Source organism: Acomys russatus, chromosome 29 (assembly GCF_903995435.1).
Source record: "Acomys russatus chromosome 29, mAcoRus1.1, whole genome shotgun sequence".
Lineage (NCBI taxonomy): Eukaryota > Metazoa > Chordata > Mammalia > Rodentia > Muridae > Acomys > Acomys russatus.
In genome coordinates this window covers 32,541,755-32,567,703 of record NC_067165.1, presented here as the reverse complement: position 1 = coordinate 32,567,703, position 25,949 = coordinate 32,541,755, and the positions used below count along the sequence as shown (strand labels likewise).

At 50.8% G+C, this 25,949-nt stretch overlaps 1 protein-coding gene across 1 annotated transcript; it reads right to left on the bottom strand.

Moving 5' to 3' along the window:
• Positions 1 to 22,552: 22,552 nt before the first annotated feature.
• Positions 22,553 to 25,161, bottom strand: Camk2n1 (calcium/calmodulin dependent protein kinase II inhibitor 1). Its single transcript, XM_051171816.1, has 2 exons — positions 24,847 to 25,161; positions 22,553 to 23,416 (listed from the first exon to the last, which is right to left on the bottom strand). The coding sequence occupies exons 1-2, from the start codon at positions 25,010 to 25,012 to the stop codon at positions 23,346 to 23,348; spliced, it is 237 nt and encodes a 78-aa protein (XP_051027773.1). The 5' UTR covers positions 25,013 to 25,161; the 3' UTR covers positions 22,553 to 23,345.
• Positions 25,162 to 25,949: the final 788 nt, after the last annotated feature.

The following is a 25,949-nucleotide window of genomic DNA, read 5'->3' as shown; positions in this document are numbered from 1 at the left end:
GCAGGAACAGCGCCACCACATGACCGTTGCCAGCACCATCATTATTACTACCACTATCCCCATAGTTCACCATCACCACCAACACCATCACAACAAACATCACCATAACCACAAATATTACCATCATCAACCAGTACCACCTCTACCACCACCATAACCATCATCACTGTCATCACCGCCACTGCCATCATCACCACACCTTCATTATCTTCTCTATTGCAACCACCACCACCACCACCATCACCAACACCAACACCAACACCACATCCATCAAAACCACCATCACTACCACCACCATTATCCCCTCCATCAAAACCACCAGCAGCATCACCACCCTCTGTTTAGCCTTCAAAGTCACCTTGGGAAGTAGATGGAACCAACACCATTTTACAAATAAAGCAACTGGGGCTCAAGGAGGTCAGTTGGCTTTCCCAAGGACACACAGCTTACATGTGGAAGAACAGCCCTAGGAAGCTGGACTTATCCTGTGCTGACTACGGTCCGCATGCCTCTTCACCACAAGGTCAAAGTCTGTCTGTCCTAATCTCCCTTCCTTCCAGGCCTACAGAGATGACCACCCAGCTCTTCCATGGTCAGACACGCACTCCCACTAGGCAGCAGGCTCCATCATTGAGACAGGATTATAGAGACAAGGTCTGCCTCTCCTGATGCCCTATATGCAAGCCAGGGGAGTCTAGTGCCCCTCACACATGCTCCAAGCATGATCGTGTTTACTTGCAAGAAGTAGGAAAATGGCACTCTGGGAACGGAGGCTTTAAGGACCGGAATGTCATGGAGGTGCCCAAAGTCCTAAGATGTCCTTGACCATAGATGCCTTCCAAGACAGATCCTACTAAGGGCTCTGAGGGATGAGGTGTGAACTCCCCTCCACCTACACAGACCCCCTTTCCATCACAATACCACACTTGACTCCCGCCCAGCCAGAATGTTCTGCAGAGCCTGCCCTTCTCCTGCATTTCTGCTCCTTCCCCTTCCTAGCCACTCTTTGGGCCTGTCCTGGTTTGCTTTCTGTAGCTGTGGTAGACAGGATGCACAGAACAGTCTGGAGAGGAAAGGATCTATTTGGTTGACTCATCACAATTGATCACAATCACTGAGGGAAGTCAGAACAAGAATTCAGGGCAGGAACCAGAAATCAGGAGTTGAAGCAGAGGCCATGGAAGAACATCGCTTACTTTCCAGCTTCCCATGGCTTCCTCAGCTTGCTTTGTTTATATAATCCAGGACCACCTGCCCAGGGCTGGCACTGCCCACAGTAGACTGGGCACTCTCCACTTCAATCATTAATCAAGAAAATGCCCCACACACATGTGCCTACAGGCCAATCTAAAGGAGGCATTTTCTCAATTAACGTTCCTTATTCCCAGATGACCCTAGATAGAGCACAGGGCCCCGGCTTGGATCTCCACTTCCTTGGCAAGCCTCCTCTGAGAGCCCCTGGTGTCCCCAGTACCCTGTGCTTGCTTCTCTCTTAAGACCTTGGAGGCTTTGTGAGGGCAGCAGCCACCAGAGAAGGACAGCCATCCCAGAAGCAGAATCCAAGGAGCTCAGTGTTACAACCATCATTTTTGAGGTCCTCACTACCTCACCACTACCCTACCTGGACTGCCCTACCACAGCATCCTGTGTGGTATATCTGTGACTAACAGCGAGTGCGTGAACAAATGATGGTGTAGGTCTAAGGGGGCAGGAGAGAGGGATCTGGTATGGTTCACCCTTGAACCACAGAGATGCTCCCATAGCAAAGAGCCCCTAACCCAGTACCTGGATACTTCAGCCTTGTGCCTGGTCTCCTTGTTGGTGATACACAAAGCCAGCCTTGGCTACGTGATGAGTTACAGGCTATGTAAGACCCTTTCTAGAAAGTGGTGGGATTGGGGGGGGGATTGAATGAAACAAGGAAGGGAAGAAAGGAAACAAACTAACAAACAGGGTTCAAGGTCTACCTCAGGCCACACAGCAAACTCCATGCCAAGCTTCCAAGCTTGCCCTAACCACACACAAAGCCTAATCCCCTGAAAAGTGGCCCCGCCCCCCACCATAGCCTTCCTCTTTGGAAAAGCAGGCGGAGGATTCACCTCTTCCTCATCCCTGGCACCTAGAGGTCCTCCAGAAGCTTTGGGAGACTGCAGACCCCACTGCTCCCCACTTGCCAGCTCTCCCCTCCTCTGGGCACTGAAGCTCTGCTGGAGAGGGGAGCGCGAGAGGCTGGCACCAGGGAGGCTGCAGGTTGGAAGTAAAACTCTAATCAAACACAGACTCCCTCCATCTTCTCCCTCTGCTCCCGGGGAAAAAAGTGTTTCTTCTGGGTTATTACTCATTTGTTCTCAGAGAACTCACTGTGGCTTTGGAGCTAAGGGGAGCTTGCAAGGCTGGGAGGATTAAAAAAAAAAAAAAAAAAAAAAAAAAAATTTCCCCTCAGGCTGCTGCTTGCTTTTATTATTACCTCTCTAGCTGTCTCTCATTGTGGCAGGACTTTTGAGGAGATGGGCTGCATCTTAAAGGCACAAGGTGCTGGGGAGATCAAGCTGTCAGAAGCCCCCAAGGCTGGGAATAGCATGGGGTGAGGGTCAGTGCAGTGAGCCTATACACTGGAAACATTGCGGGAGATGGGTTCTCACAGCACTGAGGGCAGAGGCCACTGGGGAAGATACAGCCTTTCTCAGAAGCAAATATCAAAGTGGTTTAAGATTAAAGCTGTCTCTTGGCTGTTTGTTTTTTTGAATCAGGGTCTTATATATTGTCCAGGCTAGCCTAGAACTCACTACGTACCTGAGGATGACCTTGAACTCCTGATCCTCCTGCCTCCACACACAGTAGCTGTTGAAATCACAGGTGTGCACCAGTACCCCTGACTTATGCAACATTGGGATTGAACCTGGAGTTTTGTGTGTACTTGAAAGCCACTCTGCCAACTGAGCTACATTCCAGCCCCTTCCCCAAGCTGAGAACTCTTCGAGTCCTCTCTTCATAGACCCTACCTCGATCTGAGTCACCTTTGAAGTCACTCCTTGATCTGGGTACCCCAGTTTTCAGTCCTACCCCTGTACCCACTCCCTGGTCTACTCAGTAGCATAAATGACCTTCAGAAAACTTACAACATGCCACGCAGCCACCCTGCGTTAAACTCTCCCCACCACGACCAGAGCTGAATCCAGCTCCCTGGACTAGCTTGTGAGGCGCTGCCTGCTATGGCTCCCACTGCCTACTAAGATTCCCTTTCCGTTTTCACCCAATTCCAAGCCACAGATGCCCGGTTTCTTCCTGTCCCCAAAACATGCCAACTCTCTCTCCCCCAGTTCTGGTTGCAAAAGCCACTTCCAAAAGGGGCTTTCCCCACCCACCTGTTCTAAACTAACACCCACCCTCATCACCACGGGCCATGTACCCATGCCCAATTCTGGGCTTGCTTGGCACAGAGTGCAGTGAATTAACTAAGCTAGGACCACATTCCCTAAATACCCTTCCCAGGGTGGTGCATGGGTGGAGCACGGACTTGAGGGAGAGGAGGCAGCAGCAAGATACACTTGTGTGAGATTAGGGAGGGGAGCAAAGCAGCATCAGCCATGTGCTTGCAAGGAAGGCCTTTTGTCACTACTCTGCTGGCCAACCTTGGTGGTGAGGAGCAAATGCCCCCACCATCATCAACGATCTCTCCCTTCCACTCCCCAGCCCTGGGTGAGTATGTGGAGCTATGTGGCAGCGGGTGCCAGCCTCTCCAGCAGGTCACCCTGGGCAAGAAGCTGGAGGTCGTGTGAGTCATGTGCAACAGGTTCCCATTTCTCATAGTGAATTTTTGTCAGCCTGTCTCAGACCGAGACATATCTGGAAAGAAGAAGCCTGGAGTGAGGTATCAGCTGCCTCTGGCAGATTGGCCTATGCGCATGTGTATAGAGCTTTTCGTTGAGTACTGATTGATGCGGCAGGGCCCCACCCACTGTGGGTGGGTGCCATCCCTAGGCAAAGGGGCCTGTGGTCTTTGCTTCAGTTCCTGCCTTGGCTTCTCTGACGATAGATCTGAGCCAAAATAAACCCTCCTCTCCTTTTGGCCAGTGTTTATCACAGCCACAGAGACGCTAACTAGAGCATCCTTCCCCTGCCACACCCAACTGCCCGTCCCTGCTGATCTGCAGCTAACTTCCTAACCCCAGACACAGAAGCAGCAGCCTACATAGCCACCCACCAGTTCTGTATTTCAGACAGTCCATAGGAAAGCCCTGATCCTGCCCCACCTGGGGGTAACAGGACTACAGGGCAGATCGCCGCCTCAGGCCTCAACAGAGGCCCTGCCTTTCTAGCTTATGAGCCCTCATGGTACTCCTTACTGCTCTCTAATAGCAAAGGTCCCAGCTGCCTTTTCTCAGCAGTATCTCCAACACTCAAAACAGCATCTGGTGCACAGTTGGGTGCCCAATAGTTATGAAGGGCTGAGGGAATACTGTGAGCTGGCACGCTGGTGACTAAGAATCCACTGGGGAAGGGAAAGACGGTCAATCTCATACAGACTATGTCCCTGCCTAACAGGTACCCACCCCCAAGGAGAGGCGGCTCCTTCTACTTCAAGCTGCCTCCTTCCCAAACCTGGCCCTAGCTCATGAGCACCGTTCCTCCCTCTCACTGCCCATCTCCTCTAAAGAATGTACCCCTTCTCCATCTGGCCACTCCCTAGGATCTGCTTTCTGCTTCGCAGTCTCAGAGTTGGCCACAACCAGGGTCACTGGAGTTCAACTGGCTGCAGCTCCCCCTCCTCCCCCTCCCTCCTCCTCGGCCGCTTCCCCCGACTCCCCAACCATAGCCCTCTTTGCCATCCTCTCTCAGTGTGGCCCTCTGCTGACTTCCGGTCTTTCATCTGAGCTTGGAGATCAAACTCAGAGCCTAGATAGTGCCAGGCAAACATCTACCACTGAGCCACATGCCCACCCCAAGTCTCCTCTTCCAGCCCCACTTCACACAATAGCCCCTCCCCACCCACCACCTGGCCCATTATCTACAAAGTCATAATTTCAAAACAAACTCCAGTTTCTGCACCTCTCCAGAGTCTCCGCGCATGCCCCCACCCCCACCCGCCCCAACTCCAACAGCCCAAGAAGGTTGTGGCACATTGACATCCTGGGACACATGCATCTAGTGTGGATGCGCTATTGTAAACAATGACCTTGTCATCAAGCTCCATTCCTTCCCTTGTGGCTGATCTAAGCCTATGGAAGCTATGGAAAAACCCGTGGGTGGGAGGAGCCTAGAGACATGGGCTAGGTCACCAGCAACACCCATCACACATAGGACTTAGTCATGGGAGGAGTCAAAGGCCTGCTGACAGAGGGTATGTTCGAGTTCGCTCACGCAGCACGTGTGCACGCATGCACACACATGCACACACACACACACGCAGGAGCAGTAAGGAAGGCCCATTTCTTCCTGCATACTCCAAGTTAAAGGAAGCAGGCTGGGGTAGTTGCTGGAAGGCCAAAGGATACCTGTGGGCTGGGAACACTTCAGTCTCACAAGTACATGACTTTTTCCTTCCCTGGAGAGGAAATAAGGGGGGGGGGGGCACTCAGCAATAGTGATGGAGACCCAGGGGACATCAGCGTGGATGAATTCTTTGAAGAGTTCCTTGTAGGGTCCATGATAATTAGCCCCAGAGGACGACAACCAAATGCTAATCAATCTTAGGCCACTCTGAGGTAGAAGGCTGTGACAGGTGCTGTGCCCCCAAGACACCTGCCACAGCCCAGGGCAGCAGCTGGAAAACCCCAGCTCATTACAAATGCTGCTGTGTGATTACTCAGCCACCTGCCAGTCTCTGCCTCTATAGAAGGGGACATCTGGTGGCCAGCACTTAGTGTTCCTGGTGTGACTCTGACACTCACCTGGTGTTTGGCAGTTTCAAGTAACCCTCTCTGTTGCCCTGCACAGATGTGCCCCTCCTTCTCTACCTAGATGATGGGGAAAGGAAGCTCAGAGAGGGCCAATGGAGATGGAGCCAGTGAGAGGTGAGATAAGAACCAGGGCTGTCTGACTGGGACATGGCTCCATCCTCCGCCTTCCCACCCCACCCACCTCCCTAGTATGCTCCAATATGGTACTTAATTTTCTTAAATTTTATCTCTATTTATGTGCATGTGTCTGTGTGTATGTATTCTTCTCAGGTGTGTGTGTGTGTGTGTGTGTTCTCATAGACCAGCAGAGAGTATCAGAGTTATAAGTGGTTGTAAACTACCCAATGTAGATTCTGGGAACTGAACTTGGGTCCTCTGGAAAAAGAGAAAGGAGAAAGTCCTTTTAACCACTGAACCATCCCTCTAGTCCCACACAATGCTCCTGAAGCCTTCTGTGAGATTTCTGATGAGTGTACAACCTCTCATCTCTCTGTCCACAGCATCCAGAACTTGCCCTGTGAGCCCAGTTAATGTCTGGTCACCTGTCTGCCTCTCAGACAACAGGTGATTTAAAGAGCAGACAATCTCACTCTGAAGCTACCTACCTAACAGCATATTGCTGCTTCACAGTGGATGAGTGGATGCGTGGATAGACAGATATAAGGGCAGATACATGACTGCAACCATGATTACATGAAAAATAAGTGGAGCAGTAGGTGGATGGATTCATGGATGGATGAATTAATGTATTCATGGATGGCGGATACACGGATGAGTCAGTGGGTGAATGCATGCAAGGGAAGGGATGTATACATGCATGCATGGGTTGGTAGATAGATGGATGAAAAACTAGGAAAGGGGTACCCAGGCATAGTGACACATATCTGTAATCCTAGCTAATTCAAGAGTCAGGAGCTCAGGAGTTTTAGGCTAGCCTGGGCTACATGGCAATATCTTGTTTCCAAATAAAACAAGATAAAAACCACTAAAGGTGGGAGACAAAGAGTGGTAAGACCTTAACAACAACTGTTAGCCTGGTCATTTAAAGCAATAGCCCACAGCAGGTCAGGAAACGCTCTATCAAAGTCTATAGCAGATCCCTTAAAGAGGGGCCACATAACCTCAGAATTCACAGAAGCCTCAGCAAAAAAGTCTGAAGTGGGCAGGGCAGAGAGCTGGCTTGAGTCCAGAGTACTTGCTGCTCTTCCAGAGGACCCAAGTTCAATTCCCAGCACTCAGGTCAGGTGGCACACAACCACCTGTGACTCTGGCTTCTGGCCATCTCAGGCACCTGCTCCTAGCATCCTAGGGTACCAACTCTCATGGGCATATGCCCACATGCAGGTACACATACCTACACATAATTTTAAAATAATAAAAAATAAGTCCTTTTTAAAAAATCTGAAAGGATCAAATGACACTAACTCCATGGAGGTGAGAACCACCTACCAGCATCTCTGGTCTCACCTCAGCACAGACACATTACCTAAGACAGACTCATGTGGACTGGCTGCACATTACAATTCTCCCATCAGATTTGATTAGGAGCCACTGCATGCCTACTATGTGCTTGGCACTGTCGTTTGCTGACCAGCTGGCCAGCTGGCTGGCATCCTCTGGCAGGCCGCCCGCCTGGCAAGCCGAGTGATGAAGCCAGGATCACTTACACGGCAGTTGGCACTTCCTTCTCTGCCAATGACCTTGTCTCCCTGGATCCTGGGAGTGTGACGATGACAGGAGTGGTCAGAGTGATTTAGTTTCATTTCTGGTGCTGCCCGCCTGGGGAACTGTCATTGTCATCAGGTGGTGACAGTTTATGGCTGTGGGTATTTAAACAGCTTGGCTATTTGTTCAATAGGCATCATATAAAATTATTAAGGTAGCAGCTGAGAGATGGAAGGTGCGGCCTGGTCTGTTTAGAGAAAGATTACCTGTGAGCTGTTATTCCGAGAAAGGAAAACACTGATGTGGGTGTGTTCCCGGGGTGTGCAGGTGGTAATGGTGGAGATACACCCCCTCTTACATCCAAACAGAAGGTACTCTTGAGTCTGTCTTCCAGCTATTTGGGGAGGAATAAATTTATTCTTTACTGATAATAAAGGCAATACATCCTCATTGTAGACTATCTGGAGAGGCTACAATGTAGTTCAGCATAGAGAACTTACTTGGCATGTCTGAGACCCTGGGATCTACCCCAACTCTGAAAAAAACAAAAACAAAACAAAACAAAACCTCACACAAGATGTTTGGGATGGAGGAGAGTGCAAGCAGAGTATTGTGGTGCACCTATGTAACCCAGCACTCAGGAGGTGGAGGCAAGTGGACAAGAACTCCAGGCAAGGACCAATGAGATGGCTCAGAGCGTGAGCCTGCTGGCCGCTCACCCCCTGAGTCAGATGCCCAGAACCCACATGGTAGAAGGAAAAAGCTGACTCCTGAAAGTTGTCCCTGACTGCCACAAGCATGTGCCATGACATAAGTATACACAGGAAGGAAGGAAGGAAGGAAGGAAGGAAGGAAGGAAGGAAGGAAGGAAGGAAGAAGCTAGTGAAACATTTGCTTAGTCCCATCATGTTTTTATTTGTAAGTTCATTACAATAAAGTAAACTTATTAAAAATGAATAAGTGAATAAACGTTACAGGCAGTCGGGTATATGTAGTGATTTCAAGGCAAGCCTGGGCTATGAAACTGTCTCAAATATGGTCATAGTTGTGCACACCTCTAATCCCAGCACTTAAGAGGCAAAGGCAGGCGGATCTCTGTGAGTTTGAGGCCAGCCTGGTCTATATAGAGAGTTCTAGGACAGCCAAAGCTACATAGTGAGACCCTGTCTCAAACAAACAAAACAAAACAAAAAAAGAAGAAGAAGAAAAGAAAAGAAAGAAATTGTCCCTCCCCCAAAAAAAAGAAAATAAAAAAGAGAACAAAAGCCATACATTTGCCCACCCCTCCCCAAAACATATCACTGACATGTTTTCCATCTTTTTATTTCTTTTTTTTTCCTTTTTTTTTTATTAATTTATTCTTGTTACATCTCAATGTTTATCCCATCCCTTGTATCCTCCCATTCCCCCCCCCCATTTTCCCATTATTCCCCTCCCCTATGACTGTTCCTGAGGGGGATTACCTCCCCCTATATATTCTCATAGGGTATCAAGTCTCTTCTTGGCTACCTGCTGTCCTTCCTCTGAGTGCCACCTATTTCTTCTTATACATATTTGATATAACTAAGATGACCAAAGTCACTTATATGACTGAATCTTAGCACATGGCATATCCTGGCAAATAGTAACCCATTTCATTTCTTCAACAGTCCCTATGAAGATGCTTTTTCTGCCTCTTTTACATAAAGAAACTGAGGCACAGAGCCACTAGATTGTCCAGTTCTCAGTAAGCAAATGGCAGATCCATGATTCAAGCCACTCAGGTCACCTTCCGCCCCGTTACAGACGCCATCTATATTTTCCTTCTGTCCTGTAAATACAACATATGTAGTTTGTCAACAGGTTTTGTTTTGGGTTGTTTGGTTGGTTGGTTTGGTTTTTCGAGACAGGGTTTCTCTGTGTAGCCTTGGCTGTCCTGGAGACTCGCTTTGTCAACCAGGCTGGCCTCGAACTCACAGAGCTCTGCCTGCCTCTGCCTCCCGAGTGCTGGGATTAATGTCAACAGGTTTGTATTTTTATTTATTTTATTGTTTTCACACTGGAGACTAGAACCCAGAGCCTTCCACATACTCAGCAAGTGTTCAAGCACTAATTTTCAACCTCGGCTCTTGAAATGTCATTTTTGTGGCAGGGTCGCCTATAGCCAGGCTGTCCTCTACCTTATGAAGTAACTGGGGTTTGTTTTGGACTCCTGATCTCCCAGAGTGCCGAGATTGCAGGCATCCACTACCTGGCTCCGAAATATTGTTTTTCACTTGTTGCCAATGAGTCCAAGTGGATGAACTGGTTCATTTGGTCATCCGTCCTCTTGTTCTGGATTTTTCCATGGGTGTTTGGGAATCCGTGCCCTGCATAGCTCTGTGACTGGATGGTCACAGAAGAAAGGTCCTAACGTTTGCACTCCTGAGAACACACCCACCCTGGGCACCAGCTGGCAAAGCTAGCCCTAGCTCCTCTCCAAGCCCTGAAAGCAACATCTCCTGGCCTCCTCCCCACCCCCACTCCCCATAAAACAGCAAGCCTGGAATCAGAGCTCTACAGAGACTCCCACTTGGAACTAAATATATTACAAGCATATCCCTGCCTGCCTCCAGGGAGACAATGTGGGCGGTCAGCCTGTGCTGCAGGGGGCAAGTGCCTGACCCCCCCCCCCCCCCGTATACCTGCCACCCCAAAGCATATTTCTTCTGTGAGCATCAGATGACAGCCATCTAACAGGCTTTTGAAGCTAGAAAACTACATATGCAAGAAGTTGTTACTGTTATAACATGAACTGAACAGGATTCCCCGGAGAATGGCTATGTGCCTGACATTTGTGCAAAGCCCCGAGGAAGTGAAGACAGGCAAGAGAGATTTCCAGCAACTGCCCCCAAAAGGAAACATGGGCTGGCGGAGGAAGACAGACCTGCAGCGACGCTCACCAAAGATGGATCCACAGGAGAGGGAAGCAATGGGCTTTGGGAGCCTGTGAGACCCAACTCGGTGAGAGGGTGTCCCGGAAGGGTTCTGGTCAGCCATGCTGCCTCAGCTGACACCTGCCCTTGATCTTATCTTATCTGGAAGAGAAACAATTCAGCTGAGCACTGGAAGCCCCGAACAGGATTTAGCTGAATAGTATGGGGAGGAGCTGAGACTTAAGTAGGACATTCTAGAAAGAACAGAGTGTCCAGGGTGATGTGGGCTTGATGAAAAGAGGAGAAAGATGAGGTAGATGGTTGTGTGACATTATTCCTTGGATATAGGAATGAATCCCTACTTACCCTGATAGGGAACCAAAGGCAAACCAAAGTAAGGACCCAACTTGTTGAACCAACGAGTTTTCTTGGGGGTCATGTAAATGATTATAACTGAGGAGTTTCAAGAGCAGAGATGACTCAGACAGCTGATCCACGCCAGCTCACAAAAGCTAGACCCCTGGAGCTCAGCACACATGACTTATGATTTGACAGATTGGAGATTGTGTCTTCCAGGCAGCTCAGCTTGTCTGAGAGCATCTCTCATCTGTCCTTACAGATTTGGGGATAGAAGGACCAGCGCGTCTGATCAGTTTCAGGGAATTCCTGGAGCGTCTCAGTTGTTTACTTCCTGCATCATTTTGTCCTTTATTAAACCATTTTTTAAAAAGATTTTATTTTAATCATGTATGTGTGCGGACATGTCTATATTTGTGCAAGTGCCCTCAGACGCACAGGCTCAATCGGAGCTGAAGTTCCCAGAGCTGGTAAGTCACTCTATGTGAATGCTGGGACTCAAATGCAAGTAGCCTTCTGGGAAGAGTGGTATGTGTCCTTACCGTGGAGCCATCTCTCCAGGCTGAACTCCTGAGCCTTAGCAATCTTCAGTCTTTAACAAGTCTCCCTGCAGCAGGGAATATTCCGTCTTGCAGGAAGTTACTACACCCAAGTGAAGACCACACTCTCTCCATTTGTCTCATTAACTGTGGATGAAGCCTGGAAAAACCACCATGCCCTCCTTCCCCAGGCGTCGCCACTTTGTTGCCTAAGGCAGCCCAATACATTGAGAAAGTATGCTGGCCATCAGGGCCCTGGTTCATGGAACAGCCAAGCAGTCTTAGGAAGATCCTGCCTGGTCCTCTCTTGCTTCCCATCCTCCGATATCTTCTGTGATGGTTGGTGTTGTCAACCCGACAGAACCTGGAGCCACCTGGACAATGATGCTAGGGCATACCCAGGGGATTCTCCTAATTGTGTTAGCTGAGGTCAGACCACCTGTCTACTGTGGGTAGCATCATTCCTTAGCTAGGGTCCTGGACTGTGCAAGATGGAGAAGGAGCTGAGCAGATCTCTGCCTCCTGCATGTGGATACCGCCAGCTCCCTCAAGCTTGGTCCAGCTTCCCTACCCTTGAACTATGGGCTGAAATAAACTCTTTCTCCCTCAAGTTGTCTTTATCACGACAACAGGGGAAAACAAACAAGCAAACAAAGAAACCAAGACCCCTCTCTCTGACATACCCCTGCCTCTGGAGCACCCCCAAAGCCTAGACCTGAGGATGGGTCCCCAGGAAGTTCAAGAGCAGAACCTATTATTTATTGAGTTTGTTCATGGTACTGGGCAACCATGTATCATTGTGGCTTTTCCCACAGAGCCCCAAGGCTGGGGTTTATAGCCTTATTTCCAAAATGAGGATCAGAGACTGGCCACCCACCTGCTGAGGTCAAGTAAACAGCATCATAAAGACAAATGACCAGCTGGTCTTCCACCTCCTCACGGATGCCTTTAGATGAAGCATTTCTCTAAACTGTGACAAGTGACAATGTGACTGCCATCTCTGCATGCTGCTTGGGGGGAGGGGGTTATGGCATTTGCTGAGATGTCCACCCAAGAAGCACAGCATGTGGACTGCTTGGCATGCAAGTTAAATCTGGAATCTCTCCAAATTCTCCATAGAAGGGGACACCCTCTATCCTAGGTACCAGTCACATTATGCTGACTGAGCTCCCTGTGTACGCTACAAGGAGCTGTGCTTTCCAGCTTGGCTAGGGCTCCAGGGAGACCTACCCTGTCACCCTCTGAGCTTCTCAGAAATGTCCCTGTGGCTTTCAGCCCCACCCTGTCAGTTGTAAAAGCACAGCTAGGTTCCAGCCGCCCAAGGGAACTGGCACTCTCAGGAGGAAAGCAAAGGCTAAGGTCCTGCTGTGTTACTCCACAACACCCTCCACCTCAACGTACCTCCATTTCCTCCCAGTGACAGGAGATCTGTGGACCCTGAAATGCATGGAGCTATAGTCATTTCCTCACCCACAAATACTGCCTTAGTCACTGCTCTACCAATAACAGCAAACAAAACACATGACCTCAAGGATCTCCCAGCAGCGCGTTTCCGTGTATGTCTCATGGTGTTTACATCACTGAATCACTGTGAGGATCCATAGGTAAACATGCATACGCAGCTAAGCTCAGGGGCTGGCACTCCCTCCACACCTATCTTTAGAGGCATCCTTCCCTGGGGCATGAGAATTGGAGGGCTGGAGTGATGGATCAACCATCAAAGGCTAGGCGCACAATCAAAAATATAAGAATTGAATAAGGAAACAGAGGGAAAACATTTGGGTATTTGGGTTGTAACCACACAAAATAAGATGGCCTGTCATAGTAGCCTGTGTCTGAGAAGATTTGATCAGAGGTCTTACTCCTGACCTAAAGTCTCCTGGACAGAACTTCTGGCTCACCACATGATTGGGGGTAGCCTCTTGGTTCTGGTCATTGTCCCTGTACTGAGATGTTTCCCAGTATCCCCAGCTTCTACCTAATAAATAGTGATTGCATTACCTCTTCCTACCCACAGTGGCCACCAGAAGGGTCTCCAAACATTGCCAAGTCCCCTGGAGGCCCAAGTCAGCTCCCACTCGTGAGGATCTGAGGATGTAGCCTTGGTAGAGGATGCACCTAATGTAGGTAAAGCCCTGGGTTTGATCCCAGCACATGTAAAGTGAGGGAGGGTGTGCATGCCTGTAATGTGAGCAGCTTAGAGGCAGGAGGAGTAAGCGTTCAAGATAATCCTTGGCAACATTGAGTACAAAGTCATCCCAGGATACAGGAGGCTTGTAGACAGCATAACCACAGACAATAAACTAATCCTTGAGCTCATAGTCAAGAGTCTCTATGATCCATCCTCTTCCCCTGTAGAACCCCTGTTATCCACCCTCATCCCCTCTAGAGCTCCTGGGATCTACCCTCATCCCCTCCAGAACCCCTGGGATCCACCCTTGTCCCCTCTAGAACCCCTGGGATCCACTCTCATCCCCTTTCTTCCTAACCACTTACTTCCCAAAGGACCTGCCCTGGCTCAGGCAAACCCCAAACTTTCCAACCTCTGTCCTCTGCTCCTAGATGCTGTTACCAAGAGCTCCAATCACACCTCTGCTCCTTTAAATGTTTTCTTTTTTATTAGGAGAGACAGACAGACAGACAGACAAAGACAGAGAGAGAGACAGAGACACAGGGAGAGAGGGAGAGAGAGAGGCAGTAAGAGAGAGAGAGAGAGAGGGATGGGGAGAGAGAGGGAGAGAGGGAGGAAAGGAGAGAGAGAGAGAGAGAGAGAGAGAGAGAGAGAGAGAGAGATTGGCACAGGTGTGGAGGTTAGAACACAGCTTTCCTTCTGCCTTCCCACCTTCTCATCAGGCTCACACAGCAAGCTCTTTTACCCACTGAGCCCCAAATCTTACCTGTGCCTTCCTGCCACCCTAGAGTGCCATTGCTGAGCAGCCAGCCCTTTATTGTACAAGGCACCAACTTCATCTTAAATGTAACTGTAGCAGGTTTCTGTCCTTTGCTTCCTGTTTCAGACACTCCCACTCCCCACTCTGCTAACAGCAGCAAGGGAGCTAGCTGTTCCTGATGCCCAGGTGTCAATGATGTGTTCTCTGTACTAAGGGCCGATAAAGGACAGCTGTGACAAATGTAACTCACTCACACAGTGACTTCTGTTACATTGCTACATACAAATGTAACTCGGATGCTTACACAGACACCAGGTGCCTGCAAAGCCACAGGTGAAGAAGCCTTGGAAGTGGATAGAGGTTAAGAGAGCATAAGCCAGGTCCAGCTGTTCCCACTTCTCGCTCCTTCCAGAGGAGAGTGCCTCAAACTCTCCAGGCCCCAGTGTCTCAGTCTGTGAAATGGAGATAAGCTATAGTGTCCCCCAAATAGGAGGAGTGCTAAGAGAATTGAGTAAGACACGCACAGAATGTCCAGCGACGTGGTGCATGTCAGAAAGTAAAAGGCACATAATAGTGACATTGTGCTCTCAGATACAGTGCAGAGGCCACACCTCCACATCACAGTCTGGGATCTGACCAGCAGTCCTGGAAGCATCCAGAACAGGAATTACCAACCCAGTGCCATAGAAGAAGATGCTAACGTTCCCAGGGAGCCAAGTGGTGAAGTCAGTGCCCCTGGTATGAAAACCCCACTAGGTGAAGGAGAGAGAAAAGCTGCTACCCTGGGCTCCCCTTGGGGCCTACCCTGGAAGACTTCTTGGACAGTGAGAGAAAAGGCTTCTGGAACCAGAAAGTAGAGACACCGCGTGGGCAAGGAGGGCAGGGAGGGAGGAGGGAGGAGGACCTGCCGGGAGGCCTCTTGGGAGGCTGCCAGACGCGGTAAATAATTCACACAGAAGAACTGAAGATAGCCTTCATGCTCAGGGGATTGAGCCAGGTCGCAAAAGCTCAGGCATCTGAAGGGGACTTGTGGTCTCTCCTGTTTGTGAGCCAAGAATTCTTTGTGGCCTTGGCTGCCCTGCCGGGAAAGCACAGTCCAGAGTCCAGGTGCCACTCCCCGCACTGAGGGAGGGAGCTCCCCGGAACTGCCCTGGCAGGGCAACCTGCCTGCCTGGCAGGCATCTCCACCCAGCCGTCCCCAGTCCCCATGACAACCGGTTGGCCTGGTCCTCGGGTTCACCGCCAAGAAGATCCTTAGCCTTCCCTCCCTCTCCACCACATCGACGCCCCCCTCCCGCCTTCTCACAGTCTATCCCTGAGTTCTGGGAGCTGGGATCTTCCAGCTGGGGTAAATAAAAGAAAGAAAGAAAGAAAAAAAAAAAAACTGTGAGAACCTCTCCTTGAGCCAAGGCTGTCCAGACCAAAGCCCAGCTGGATTTCAGTCCCAGTAGGCAAGTAGGCAGGTGCCACTGCTGCTCCGTGCCTCACTGTTCCTTGTCTGTAGAATGGGTTTGAGAACAGTCACTATGTAGGAGGGGTTGCTGTAAAGATTCAGAGAATTAACCATGGGGAGAACAGAGCAGCCACTGGTCTGCAGACAGAGATGGGGGGAAGGGATGATTTTTTTTTTTTTTTCACATTGAGAAACGGAGTCCCAGAGAGACAAAATGCACTTGCCAAGGATGACTGTCTCACAGCCAGCCCCAGCTAATGGCCGAAAGGAAGGGAATCGTGAATTCTTTGTGAGGCTGAGAGGTGGATTCTGACAGAAAACTCTTGGGACTCCCCTAGAGGTTGCCTACACTTCCCCTGGGCCCACTCCGCCCCCTACCCTCACCCCCCACCCCCTTTGAAATTCAGTCACTGAAAGGTCACAGACCAGACACTGTGGTTTCTGAACCGGAAAAGGCCTCCCTCTAGCAAGCCCTGTCTCCCCGGTGCCAAGGACAAGCCCCGCCCCCTCTCTGCCTGCCAAAAAAATTGTTGAATGAATATGAACTTAATTAATGAATTCACTAAGTTCATCTCATCCGTAAAACACCCTCCCCGGGTAAACTCCTGAAACCCTTGGCCACCCAGCTTTGTCTCCACAGGGCATCTCTTTCCCTGGCCCTTTCACTGACTGCCCTCCCCCACCTCACCCCTCCCGTCAACTGTTCTCTTGGGATTTCCCAGGGCGTGCTTCCGGGTCCTCCCCAACACAGTCTGTCCTCCCAGTGACTTCCTCCCCCTCTTGGTGACCATTTGTCCTCAAAACAGCTTGCCTGTAGGTCAAGGACCCAGTTCCAGGCTCTGTGGGGAAACGCATTTCCCCCTAGTTAGGGACGGAAACCCTCCTGTGGGAGGGATGTCAAGGTGAGTCTGTCAATCAGGGAGCATTTGAGGGGAAGGGTGAGAAAGCCGCCCCCTCCTTCTGTCTGTGTGTGACTCTTGGTCTCTCTGGGATGGGGCCTGGGTCTTTAGACATAAGATCTTTGTCCCAGGCTGCCCGGCAGACTTTAGCCCAGATGCCAGGTTTCCTGGGTTACCGATATTGCCTGGGATTTATTTTGCATGTGGTTTGGAAGAATCTCTTGCTGCTGAATAAAGACAACGTGGTCCCCCCCTCCCCCGGCCCCGCCCCGTTCTCCTTCCCTCCGATAGGCAGATGGTAGAAACCAAAGCAGCTGCCTGAGTTTCCAAGAAAAGGATGAGATGCTGCAGTTTCTAACCAGGAAGTCGCTTCTATTAATTCGTTTAAAAAAAAAAAAAAAAAATTTTTTTTTTGCACGGCTCCATCTATCGGCCATCTGATGGCACTGTGGGGCTCTTGCAAACTCTGGGTCTTCTCCCACCCCAAGGTGTACTTGGAACTCATGGTTTCTCTGAACTTTTGCCTCTGCTGGACCATGGCTTGTTTGATGGCCTGTGCAGAAGATCTCAAGATGTGGAGGTGCTCCTGCCCCTAAAGCATGGACTTTGCACAGTGATTGCCCTCCCAAAGATGCAATGTGCAAACAAAAAGGGGAAATTCTGCAACCCAGAACTCTGACTGTCTTCACTATCTCAGCCCACATGACCCAGAGCAGTACAGCAGAGAGCGTCATCTCTCGCCTGTGCCTCTGATCCAATGTGGAAGGCAGAACTGGCTGCCTCTGCCTACCACCCATCACACTACTCAAACCACTGGGGGAAAAAAATATCAGGTAAGCCCTAACTGTGGGGGTTGAGAACACAGCTAGGTCGGAAGGGTGCGTCGCAAAGCCCTAGATTCTAAGCCCGACCTCAAAAAACTAGGAACTGTGGTGCGCGCCTGTCATCCCAGCCCTTGGGAAGCGAAGACAGGAGGACAAGACTTTCCAGGGCATCATCTGCTAACACACTAAGTTCAAGTCAGCCTGTGCTACATGAGAAATTGTCTCAAAAGGAAACCCTCGAAGAAGGTACTCTCCTTGGGGGACCAGCCTACGAGAAACAGGTCTCCAGTGCTCCATCAACAGGCAAGTCTGCGAAGCCAACCCAATCAAGAGCTGCCCAAGGAGACACTATGACTCACTGGAACGTGTCCTCCAGTGCGGCATGCAGGAAGACAAAGGGCATTATAGGAAAACTAATAAAGTCTGAATACGCTACGGGGCTCAGTTACTCACCATGGTTGCAGGTTGGCTCCATAGTCGGGCCAAATTTGCCAGAGTGCCACCAGGAAGGAAGAAGAGAGGAAACTGGATCAGGGTTACACATGCCAACCCATAACCACCTTCCCATTTGTCATCTATTGTTATTATCATCATCATTATTAATAATTATTACAACTCTTTATTGGAGGGTAGGACCACATGCATGCCACAGCATACATGTGAAGTTCAGAAGACAACGGTTGAGAATTGCTTCCTTCCTTCTTACCATGTGGGTCCTAAGGCTCAGACTCAGGCTATTGGCCTTTACCTTGACGAATCATCTTGCCCACCATCTGTAGTTCATCTTAAACTGATCTAGAATTCCATTGATATTTTATGTTTAAATGGGTCCCACGTCAGAGTGTCGGGCCGTACCCAAGACTCAGCTGTCTTTGGCTCTCGTTGCTGCCAACACTAAGGAAGTGTGTTGCTAAAGCATTAAAATCTCCAAGCTCTTGTCTTAGGGTTACAAATGCTGCAGTGAAACGCCATGACCTGGGGAGGCAAGACGGTTTGTGGGTTTGTGTGTGTGTGTGTGTCTTTGTTTTGGACTTACATATCCTGAGTCACAGTCCATTGAAGGAAGCTGAGGCAGGAACTCGAATAGGGCAGGAACCAGAAAACAGAAGGTGACGCAGAGGCCATGGAAAAGTGCTGCTTACTGGCTTGCTCCTCATGGCCTGCTCAGCCTACTTTCTTAGAAAACCCAGAACCACCAGCCCAGAAGAGGCCCCACCCACAATGGGATAGACCCTCCCCCATCACTCACTAATCAAGGAAATGTCCTACAGGCTTGTCTACAGCTGAATTCATGGAAGCATCTTTTTTTTTTTTTTTTTTCTATCCTATCAGATGACTATAGCTTGTGTCAAGTTGACATAAGGCTAGTCAGCACATCTCCCTCTGTCCCAATGTCATTTCCATGGAGAAAAATGATCATTTTCAAAGCCAGGACAGGCCCCTAATTTGTTCGTTATGCCAGGCACACACATGGCAGGCACTAAAGCAGTACTTAGGAAAGAAGCCCAAGTTCAAGCCTAAGGAAGTGACCCACACAGAAGGCTAAGCTCTTCCCTCCCCCTGGACAAGGCAGCACTACAGTGCCCATCCAAAGAAGGAAGACTTCCTCGGGCACACTGGGTGGGGGGGATGGCTAGCTTCCGGAGATGCTGCCTTTGGGAGGCCCACGTTTATGTAGGAACCTCGGGAACCTAATGAAGGTCATGAAAGGCAAGACTGACTCCCTCAGACCATTCTCTTCTCCTCAATCAGACTCCTGCCAAGGAAACGACTACCTCTGCCTTTGAGTGTGGTAGCCAAACTGGATGCAAAAACAAGAAAACATGACACGCTATAAGAATTTCTCAGGTGATTTTGGTCACCCGTAGCCTGGCACATAGCGAGTACTTCCTGGATGCTCATCTCAAGGGCTGTCACTTTCTGAGTATCAAGCCATGTGCTAGGGAGATAGAAGTTCCCCGTCTAACCTTTCTCGATACTTCTTACCATTCTTATTTTATAGACGAACGGGAAAGCCAAAGACCTTGAGAAGTGTTCCAGCTCACACCCAGGATAAAGGTTTCAAAGTGCAAGCCATCTACCTTCACCTAAGGTTTCCCCCTCCCCCTAAGCCAGAGCCTTCTCCTAGGGAGTCCTTAAACACCTTGGAATTGCCCTCTGCTCTGCAGAGGCGTCCCAGGCTCATTCCTTTATCCGTGCAGACAGCAGTAATCTTCAAGCTTCTCTGTTTTAAAACTTAATTTGCCAGTTCTTCCTTTAAAGATACCTCTGATATTCCTGCAGCCCATCAGCCTGGACAGGCCACCGGGGCAGACTCCCGGGAGAAGGATGCTTACTGAAAACATTCAATTAGCTAAGTTTGAAGAATGCAGCCCTGGATGCTCCAGGTCGATGCTTGGAGGTTTAAAGCCACCCTCCCCACCCCCCCAACCTCCATCTTTTAATAGCCTTTTCCATATTTATTGCTGCCCTCTCCAGACACTTCGGACATATCCAGCACTTGGTATAATTTGATATCTGCCCCGTCCCCAAAGCGCCTCCTCAACAAATGCTCACCCAATGCTATAGTATATTTAAGAGATTTATTTTCCTTGCTGCTGAATGGAGGCTTCAGGAAAAGCAGACTCATTCCAGGCTGAGGACCTGCTTTGGCTGCCCAGTGACCTCCAACAGGAACGTTTTAATACATCACTTATTAAAATGGACCTTCAGCCTTGGCCCAGGGTACACGGGCAGCTCCAGGCACTAGCTGACCACATCCATACGCTGCCCCCTTCTGACCCCTGACGCAGTCTGTTGTGCATGATGGTGAAGCAGGCAGAGTTTCAGAACAACACACCAACCCAAGGACCTTTAAAAGCTGAAGGACAATGGCTGAACCAGGGAACAGAGCCAAAGTCTTGTCCGCATCCCCATCCTGGACGGTGGGTTCTGGATTCTGGATTCTAATCCTGCCTCTGCGGCTAACAAACCAAGGCACTTTGCAGGCGTTATGCTTTCGGAGACCTGCTTTCTATTGTGCAGCCAGGGTATAAACAGCACCCCAACTGTAGAGCTGCTGTGAGTCTGGCATTCAGTAAACATTCAAGTGATGCAAGGTGGTTTAGTGTTTTGGTTTTTTTTTTTTTTGGTTTTTGTTTTTGTTTTTTTTTTTTTTTTTTTTGGTTTTTTGGTTTGGTTTTTTTGTTTTGTTTTGTTTTGTTTTTGCTGGGCCTCGGCTTCTTTGGTGGCTGGTAAGTGAATGTCACTGGGTTTCTAGGATTGCTGAGACAACCACGTGAGAAAACAGACAAGAAGGTACTCGGGTGACTGCAGTGCTGTGGCCGGAAACCACATCCCCAAAACAACCTTTTCATCTGGTCTCTATCCCTCTTCAAAGATTATTGTTTGAACAAAAAGCAGATCCTAATACCCTCTAGCCTTCTAGGGGGAGAGTACATGGCATTGCTTGGTCTATAGAGATAGAGCCTATAGACCTTCAGCTCCAACAGGGAGTGCCTGGGATCAAAAAGGAAGACAGCAAGGTTCTAGAAGAGGACCATGTGCCTGGGAAAGTGAAGTTGGCATCTGTTAGCATCCGTAGGCTGGGCACTGCCAGTTCCCACCCCCCATCAGTCCCAGTAATGACCACAGGATGAAGAGCCCTGGGCTGGGACCTGCTAAGGCTGTCAGACCTAAGAAGGGAGATAAAACAGTTGCCCTCCCCTCCCAGGCCCCCTGGAGCCCCTCTTCTGCACTCCCTCCTGTGGGGACTCTTACCTGATGTCTGAGTCACACTCAAGCTCCCGTCACTGTGATCGGTGTTGTGACTCCCTGGCTGACAGCTTTACAACAAACACATTAAAAGCTCCAGGCAGTAGGGGCTTCTAAAAGCAAAACAGCCCAGAGGAAGTGGGGGGGAGTGAGGATAACCTCTCCTTTGAGCCAAAATCCTCCTGCCAAATCCTCTCCCCCCACCGAACCCTGACCCATCTCTGCCTCTAGCTACCACCCTGCCATGCTCAACAAGGTTTTCTAATGGGCGATTAGAGGCAGGAGTAGCAGGTAGCTGGGACCTCCTGGCTATGCCTCCCCAGAGAACAGACTCCTCAAGCAACTATGGGCTGTAGAAGGCGCAGAGGGAGTGTATCACAGCCCAGCCTCCAATGTTGTGCAGTGGGTGTTACCAGTGGCCCAGTGTGGAAGGTTTTGGCGTACCAAGTGTGGATACTCTTCTTCTTCATCCTATGAGGCAGAAGCTGAGCTCTGTGCCCTTTACAGATCAAGCAAGCAAGGCTTGCAGAAGTTCCAGTTCAGAGAGCAAGGAACTCAGAGCTGGGGCCTGAACCCAAGTCCAGCCTCCCAGCCTCCCCAACCCAACAGGATGGCCAAAGCCTCAGGGAAGCCAGAAGGAGCTCGATTTGCAAAATCCAAAGCCCACTGAATCAGCCATTCTGCGGGCATAGCTTGGCCTATCCAGCCTGCTGGCAGATGCCCCTCTCCCCCAAATTGTTTCCTTCTACAGACCAAAGCCACCATCTCCTTAGTTGGGTCAGATGGACGTGAGTACCCAAGAAAAAAGGCCAGAGAGAGAGAGAGGAGACACAGGAAGAGTTCTTTATTGTACATTGGAGAAATAGCCCTGTGTGCTGATTCAAGGTGCAACATACAGAATATAGAATTAAGAAAAGAGGGAACTGGGGGTGGGGACCTCTTGAGGTCCAAAGTTGCAAACAAACCAAAAGAGAGAGAGAGAAGAAAAAAAAAAAGTAAAAGATTCCTCACGCAAGAGGCATTTTTTGCAAATACCATGCAAAACAGCAGCTGGCGAGCCTTAAGAGAACCCCTATAAACAACAGAAAAGACACTCCAAGCATTCCTGTACAAGGACTCAGAGCACAGAAGAAAAAAGAAACCAAAATGCCTTTTGGCGTTTCCAGATATTTGGCACTCTTGTGATTACATGTGTTTGTGTGTGTGTGTGTGTGTGTGTGTGTGTGTGTGTGTGTGTGTGTGTGTTTGCGTGTTTTACAGTCCATTAAAGAGAATAAAGTGACACAATACCAGAGAAGGAAAGAGGGGGCTCACACAACAGACCCCCCTAGGGGAGGTTAGAAAAAGATCAAGCATTTTTTTTTTCTGTTTTTCCTGTTTTCTTTTGTTTTGTTTTTTGTTTCCTGACATATAAAACCCGTTGTTGGTGTTAACCTGGGCTACGAGCTTTGTTGCAACAGAGCAGCCCAGGCTGTACAGCTCATCTCTTCAGAACAAGACAAGGCCCTTCTTAAGCGTCCTTCCTTGGAAAAGCTGCCTTCTGCTTTTAAAACACATTTCTGATAACTTCAAAAGATGACTGAAGTACAACAGTATCTACAGAGATCACTTTTTCCCAAATTTTCTTTTGTACATCCAAGAATAAACAACATTTAAAAAATAAAAGTAGACAGCAGGTCACATCCAAGTGCACAGGATCATTTTTGCAAGATTAAATAATGTAAACATTTGGGACGGCCAAATCAGCAGAGAACACAAGCACCTTCGTGTAACTCGGTGCTGCTCTCAGGAAGTGGTTCAAAATCCACATCTATAATTGCACAATATTTACCATATATAAAAAGAAACAGGTATTAATTTTGACAAATAGCTGCAACTGAGACTTTTTTCTTTATATGTGTGTATATAGTGATTTTTAATTTTTTTTTTAACTTTTGTTTTTGTAGAGGAGCCCAGAGCCTCCTCCTTCTTCTCCTCCTCCTCCTCCTCCTCCTCCTCCCACCTCATCTGTCTCCCGGCCTGACATGAGACACAGGTTGTTGATTTCATCGTAGGTAGCAAGCTAGTAATAAATTTCAAAGTGCTTTCTCCTCCTCATGCTTTTTGTCAGTAACTGTTACGGCCAGCCACTCTTCTTATTCCTTCCCTCAACTCATTGTCTTTGGGGCAGTTAGACACCAGGAGGTGCCTTGTCGGTCATATTTTTCAGCACGTCATCAATCCTATCGTCTTCAATAACAACTGCAAAAAAAAAAAAAAAAAAAAAAAAGGAGGGGGGAGAGAAAGGTGAGAGAATTCGGGCATAACAAGGGGTCGCAGATATTTTGTCTATGCCCACTAGTGAGGTGCAGAGGTGAGCGAGGAAAGACAGTTGCCTGCTCCATGCAGGCTGAACAACCCCATGACCCTATGCTCCCTTCCCTGCCTGGCTCTGAACTGATCCACTACCTAACCCCGCATTCCAGCTGGATTCTAAGAAAAAGCGAGCAAGAGGGAGCCCATCCCAGCCGCTAGACTGCAGCCCCAGCGCACTCTGGCCGAGTCCTTCCACAGCCCTGTGCATCCATTTACAAAGTCTCCTAGGCCGAGAAAGGAGAGGAGGGGGATGCGCTGAGGTCTTCAGGTCACTGGTTCCCATGGCCCAGGCCATGTTCGAAGAAAGCCAGAGCCGGCAAGAGAGGTTGGGATCAGTTTCCACGCCGATCCACGGCTACTGAGTTCAAGCCTGGCCTGCGCGGGTACTCCCCCCCCCTCCGGGGGGGGGCTCCCTCTCTGAGCCCTGAGCCGGTGGCCTCCGCCCCTCGGCTCTCAGTGCCACCGCGAAGGGCAGAACCTCCCTTCGCTGTCGCCCCGGGCACTGCCTTCGGCCGGCCGTCTCTTCCGGCTGTCTCTCTGTCTCCACTTAGCCTTTCTCAGCCCCTCCACCTGTCCCTCTACAAGATGATCAGATCGCCTGTTCAGGGTCTCTACGCGTGGGTCTCTCTGTCGGTCATCCTCATTGTTTCAGCTGCCTCAGCGTCCTCCCAAGACTTGGGTCTGCGGATCCCTACGCTCCCAATACTGCTCCCTCGCAGAAGCTTTGTCTCTAGCTCTCAGCCAACCTCGGTTCCCCAGTATCTCCTCTCATTCACCTCGGCACCCCAGTTTCGGTTAGGGCAGCACCCTGCATCTCGATTTCTCTGGGGCTTCTCCAACTCCAATATCCCAGGCTAGACAAATCTTTTCCGCACTAGCAAGTAACAGCGGAACCCCCTTGCGACTCGAACGCCCCTCGCCTTCCCCTCCGGAGTTAAGTTCCTTCCCCCGCAGCTCCCTACGCAGACCCCTAAGAAGCCCCGGGACCCCCTCCCCCAGGGTGGCAGAGCTGAGCGAGTGCAGATGCGACTCCACTGCGCAAAAAGGGGGAGGGGGTATGAAATCTGAAAGCAAACTTTGGTGCAGTTGAGAATGCGGGTATAACCTTTGGGCCTCGGCTGCAACTAGAAGCCACCACGCCCCCTGGGTGACCCCGCTGCTGGCCGGGACAGATGCAGACGCAAGCCCGAGGCCTGATCCATCTTCCACCGCGGGAGGGATCGCTAGATTCTGCAGGTCCCCAGACTGCGGGGACCCCTGCCCCCTCACCAGGCCACAGCACCAGCACCGCAGGGGGTAAGGGGCGGAGAACTCACCCCGCTTGCTCCGGCCGATCTGGCCCAGCTTGGGCGGCCGCTTGTTTTGCCCGGCGCCGAAGAAGTTGTTGGTGTCCTGCAGGCGGCACGAGAAGATCTGGCCCACGTCGCCGCCGTCGCCGTAGGGGCTCAGCTTCTCGTCGCCGTACGGCAGCACCTCCGACATGGTCGCGTCCGGGGGCTCCGAGGCAGCACCTCCTCCGCCCGCGTCCCCGCCCGCGGAGGACAGGGTCAGCGGCACTGGGGCCGGGGATGGCCGGCCGGGGACGGCCCTTGGGGCTGCCGCGGCGCTGGGGCCGGTGAGAGGCCGGGGGACACCGCTTGGGGCAGGAGCGCGCAGCCCGCGCGAGCGACCCAGCGAGCGCCCGCAGCTGAGCTGCGCTGCGCTCGGGCTCCGCGCGCGAGTGGCTGCTGCTCCAGCAGCGGCGAGCAGGACTCACATCCTCGGCGCGCTCCGGCGCGGGGCGGGGGCCGAGCCGGGCGGGGCCGCGACGCGCGGGGAGGAGGGTGTCCCTGCGAGCCCGGAGGGCGCGGGACCGAGGGGAGCGCACCCTGGGGAGCGCGCGGGCCGGTACTGCCGCGGGTGCGGGCGGCGGCGACTCGGGGACTAGGAAGCAGCAAGAGGCGGAGGGGGAGGGGAGCGAGGAGGAGGGAGGGCAGGGGGAGGAAACCCGGAGGGAGGGAGGCAGGGAGGGAGGGAAGAAGCCAAGAGGGCGACGGGGAGAAAAACAGAAAGACAGAGGGAGGCGGGAGGGGGGGGTGAGGAAGGAGAGAGAGAGAAAAAGAAAGGAGACTAGATCTGGATCGGAGAGGCAGAGCGGAGAAGGAAGAGGAGGGAGAAATAGAGGGTCGGAGAGGGAAGGAGAAGAGAGGGGTAAGAGGGAGGCAGGGACAGAGGAGCAGCTAGCTAGCTGCGTGCAAGAATGCCAGCCTAGGCTAGATCAAGGCGCCGGAGGAGGGCGGGAGGAGGGGACCTGTGGGCCTTGGGGAGAGATCCCTGGAAGCCAAGCGACGTCACGGGGCCGCGCCGGACCGCGGCTGGCTTCCTGCCCCCGCCCCCTGTCCCCTCCGTCCCGCCCGCGCTGAGGGGCCCCGGTGCGCCT